At 53.2% G+C, this 4,971-nt stretch overlaps 1 protein-coding gene across 1 annotated transcript; it reads right to left on the bottom strand.

The window, feature by feature from the left end:
* Positions 1-551: 551 nt before the first annotated feature.
* B0H65DRAFT_314144 (uncharacterized protein) lies at positions 552-3,298 on the bottom strand. The gene is made up of 2 exons (XM_062823343.1): positions 3,035-3,298; positions 552-2,960 (listed from the first exon to the last, which is right to left on the bottom strand). Exon 2 carries the CDS (start codon positions 2,938-2,940, stop codon positions 571-573), a length of 2,370 nt encoding a protein of 789 aa, XP_062677628.1. The 5' UTR covers positions 2,941-2,960; positions 3,035-3,298; the 3' UTR covers positions 552-570.
* Between the last annotated feature and the right edge of the window lie 1,673 nt (positions 3,299-4,971).

Genomic DNA, 4,971 nt, shown 5'->3' with positions numbered 1-4,971 from the left:
CTGCCCGGGCATCAGCTTTCATCTGACTTTGTAGCGGAGCTGTACCAAGCTCCTTCCTATGACTGGAAATCGAAAACCACCCCGCCCTTGCCCACCACAGGCAAGTCCCTTCACCTCCTCAATTATTCACCTACATACGCAGTAGGTACCCCAACATTACATAATACAAGGTATATGGTAAAAGACAAAACCCGCACCAAATCGACTTGACAAAGGTGATCGTTCACACGTTACGTTCCGGACGTCGCCGGTGGTATAAATGTACCCTCATCACCTGGGTATCTGGTATCTTGCTTCCTGCATCCTTATTCCATCCATCTAACCGGTATCTTCTTTTTTGATTGAACCCGACCTTGACAAAAGAAAGACAAAGGAAATGGTAACGGAATCAATCGGCGGTTTGGTGACGGTTTATCTCTATCAGTTGAATCCCCAGGCGCCCTTCGCTCTGCCAGTATTGTTGCTGAAAGATACTCGGAAGCTTCAGTTGTCATTTTGCCCAGACGTCCAGAAATGGCGATGCGTTGGATGATGATATGGCACCAGATACGAGCAAATGCAAGTCACAGCTCAAGGTGAAGCTGCTGATTGACAGACTTGAAGTGACGATTTTCTCGGGATTGGAGGAAGGGCTCGATTCGGCGGGGGAGCAGGCGGAGGGCCTTCCGCCAGCTGTGTGATACTCCGTCGCGGACCCAAGCCGTTGGCAACCGACATAGACCTAAAATGTGGTGCTGGTCTCGATCCCTGCTTCGAAAGTGAAGTTGAAGATATCTGAGGAAGGTCACCGAGATGGTCACCCAGGTCACTCAGATCCAAAAAACTGCGACCAGGTTCGCTTGACCTTTCTGAGAGCTGAGACTGCAGACTGAATCTTCTTCTATCGACGCGCTTCGATGGGCTACCTGGGTAGTTGCCGATGGATGAAGTGGATCTGAGCATGTCTTGGAAAGCCACTGATGTCGGAGGAGCCGCTGATGAGCTGCCTTCGGCCTGGAAATAACCCGACCTCTTTTCAGGGCTACCATGTGTGACAGGCTGCGTGGGAGAAAGATTCTCCCAGTCCTCGCCCCTGTCACAACGTTGCTTGGTTGCGTCTGGCAATCCCCAAGACGAGAAAAGGGACTCCGGCTCCGGTGCTGTTTCAACGGTTACTTCAATTGGAACACCGTTCTCATCAAGCGGCGGCGATGCAGGCGACGGTTGATCCTCCACAAATGAGAGCGGGCGTGTGTTGAGGTATAGAGCCGAGGGCCGGGGTTTCCGTGATCCGCCGCGGACCTGAGAAGGTAGCGGAGGGGGCGGAGAAGATGATTCAACTTCCTCTTCCGGAAGAGATTTTGTTGACCTAGCGAGCGAATAACGCTTACTGGATCGTTTGCTAGAGCTTGAAGGGCTGCTGGGATCCAAATTCAACGCACTCGAACCCGAAAGAAGCCGAGAAGTGGCGAGACGCATTTCGAGGACATGATTCATCGTCTGCAGAGACTGTCTTCTGTCACTGATTGCTGCTGCATTCGGTCTTGGTCGCGGTCGGGGTTGGTCATCAAGGGCGGTGAGCTCTGGTATGGAGTCCTGAAGGCTTGCAAAAGAGTCGCGAACAGGCGAGCATGCTGGTGATGATCCAGCTGATGTGAGAACTGTACGCTGACCGGACGACAGATATGAAAACCGCTGGGTACTATCCCTAAGTCCGTCTAACTGTCTACCATCGTGGGAGATCACGCTAGCGGTGGACGCGGCCTCGTCGAAGGACTGATCTCGTGACCCTTCAGCATCAACGAAGTCCATATTGATATCCGGATTCGAAGTGCTCTGGCGTCCGTCCCACGCATCATTAGACGTGGCCCTGCCATAATCACCAACTACCAAGGTTCTTTGGCTCGTCTGGCTTCGAAGCTCTGAAGCCTCGTTATCGATATTTGTGTTTCCTGTCTCGGAGACCTTCTTCTTTCCTCCAAGGCCTTCGATTTCGCGTCTAAGCGTGGCCAACCAACTCTCCATATCGGCCGCGTTCTCGAATACCATCAAAAGATTGGAGGCCTGCCTTTTGTCCTGACCCCGAAAAGGCAGTCGCGCAAGCAATGAGCTGGCGTGAGATGCTGGGGCGGCAGAGTCCGAATCGGCCGTAGCGGTTATCTGCAATACCCAGTGACGTCCTGGAATAACATCGCTCACAAAGGCAGCTGAGTCCTTTCCCAGCGACAAGACCTTCTCCGGCAGACGGTCCAAGGGCCCATCCCCGGTGTACTGGAGCAGGTATCCCGAAATAAGCACGAAAAACTTGGTCGTCCAGTCTAATCTGAGGGCAACTGATCCAGAGGTATTGCGGCGGTGCCTCCTCCTCCCTCTCTCGGACCTGTCAGCTCCTGCTGTCGACGGAGCTGCCCCGTCTGCGGCTGTTGTTGAGCCTGATCCGAACGCGTCGCCAATCGAGAAGATGCCCTTGTGTTGATGCAGCCTAAGTATAGCCTCAGCTGAAGCGGTACAGGCAGGAAGACGGGCTTGCTTGATGGCCTGGGGATAAACTTGACAAAGTGTTGGTGGATCCCAAGCAGCCAGGGATCCCCTTGATGCTCTAGGCGATGCGTGTCCACGCACTGCACTTGCTGATGTCTTGTGTTTCAAAGTTTGGGGTGGGAAGGTAGGCGTGAGAGGGGATCCGGACCCGGATAACGACACCTCGGACCGCTGGGCGTGGCCATGGCCATACGGCCAGTGGCTGACACTGGCGATGGAGGCGCGCAGACCGGATCTCGTCGGCGTTTCTCTGGGAGCGACAGTCGACATTCGTTCGGCTTCGGTAGCTGATCTGTTTCTGTGAAACAAGTTCCTCAATCCAAGCTTCGAGTCCCTCTTATTTAACCTGCTTGCCTCCTGCCGTGAGGGTGCCCTTTCGACTTCCTCCCCTTGGTCATGATAATGATGTGGCTCAGACATGGCTTCGGAGGGAGCCAACCCTGGCGGTGTCAGGTCCTGGATATGTGGTTCGGTATGCGGTGACGATCAGGGCGCAAAAGTTCCTGGTACTCACCGCCACACAAGGGACAGTACGCTGGCGCTGCGATGATGTGGTGGTGGTAGTTGAGAGTGAAAAGAATGCTGGTTGGATTTACCCATGCAGGGCAATGAGAGTCGATGGTTGTTGAATTCCTTCCTTTGTTGCTTGAAGAAAAAAAAAATGAGTGCAAGTTGCCGCGAGGTGGGCTTGTAAATGGGAGGACCAAAAGGTCGGGTCGGAGGACGGATGACGGGGGTCAGATTCGAAGAGGGTCGCCAGCCGTGGTAGTAATAATAAACACGGAGATCTGTTGGATACGACAATGAGAACCTGGACAGTGGGAATCCGGGGCGTCAAATCCAGGCGCGAGAAGATTTCCCAATCCTGACAGCGGAAAGCCAAGATTGGAAATCAGGTGGGAAAAGTTTGGTCAAGTTTGGTTCGATGGGTGTCTATGGGTCGAAATGGGGCGGGACTTCTGTGTATGGATGGGTCGTCTACCAGGGAGGAGCGATAGCCTCAGTGGTACCAACAAAAAGCAAAAAAAAAAAAAAAAAAAAAAAAGAGCAAGTACGCTCGGTACGGTACCAGTTAGTACCTCTAGGCAAAGCTGGCGGCAGGCGGCAATCATGCCCTTTGCAGCATCGGGGTGTGGAAGCGAGAGTCAGGACTGGAAGGACTGGACAGGTCGACGGAAATTATGTTTGACAAGACAGGCCCAACCAGCCAAATTATACGTCAGAGAGATCGGAAGGAGCAGCTCGGCGTGTGAAGGGAGTTCCACCTAGTTCGGAACCAGGGCGCGCGGAATGAACGAGGATTCGGGGCCCAGACGGCCGTTCAGTATATTAATTGAAAGATTCCTCTTGGGACCTCAGGGAAACCACAGGGACTGGCGCTATTCCAGGGCGTGTCGGGTATAAGCTAATTACCTTTTTTACACATGCAGGCAATCCAATGGCTTTTCCGTCTGGGATGTTGGATGGGTTCTAATGGCCTGGAGATGGCCTAGTGGGGCTCCATTCCCGCCATGTGCAACAATGCGCTTGGGACCTAGCAGCCGATGAGGAACGACACAAAACGACTCGACATTTCCCAGACATACAGCCGTGGGATTGGCGTGTATGCGGGCCAGGGGTCGTGATCGTGACATCTCGGGAGTTCTGCTCCAGGGCCCTCACCACAAGTGACTGATTCACTGATTCCTCGCAGTCAACAGCCACCCTGGCCGGTCAAGTGCTTCAGACACAGTACTCTACGGACAATGAACGTTAGGCGCTCTCTAGTCTCTCCAGCTTTGTCTTGTGAGCTGGTGTCCTCTCGTTCTGGCTTGGGGCCTTGGAAGCGTTGTGTGTCTAATTTCAGCGCGCTAACATGACGGGCCGTTAGGCGTTGAGAGACAGGAGAAGCCGAATTCCGACATCAAGTGGAAAGACCGTTCGCAACTCATCCCGACCTCCAGGACCATACATACAGGTATGCACCTCTTACCCCGGGAGCATTACATATCAATACTACGTACGTACACAACGTCGGGCATCGTGGAAATTTTCACATGACATATTCTCGTAATGCAGCCTAATCAAAGCCTTGCAGAAGAGAAGCAATGAGGCAGTCGCGAACCATAAAAAAACCACGGTTCCATTGCCAAAAGTTCAAAGATTTGGGAAATGGAAAGAGGAATGGGATGCCCTGTCATTGTTAAATATGGGGCAGAATCCACTGGTGGACAAGGGCCAAAGCGAGGAAGCCCCTGACGCCCAGATGCGAATTCAAACCTGAAGGTGGCATTTCCGCATTTGAGTGGGTCCACGACTTTTTGACATCGTGAATCCACCCAATGCCACCGGCGTGCGCGCCTGCAGGGGTGCGATTGTTCTGTCAGTTCTAACTTCGGCCCAGGGCAGGTCTCGCCCTACGCATCATATCGATCATCGTCCTCCAAAGTTGCAAGTTGCGACCTGAACTCA

The sequence above is a fragment of the Neurospora tetraspora genome, assembly GCF_033439725.1.
Source record: "Neurospora tetraspora strain CBS 560.94 chromosome Unknown B0H65scaffold_8, whole genome shotgun sequence".
NCBI classification, from domain to species: Eukaryota; Fungi; Ascomycota; class Sordariomycetes; order Sordariales; family Sordariaceae; genus Neurospora; species Neurospora tetraspora.
The sequence above is the reverse complement of the archived record's forward strand: the minus strand, read 5'-3'. Positions and strand labels throughout refer to the sequence as shown.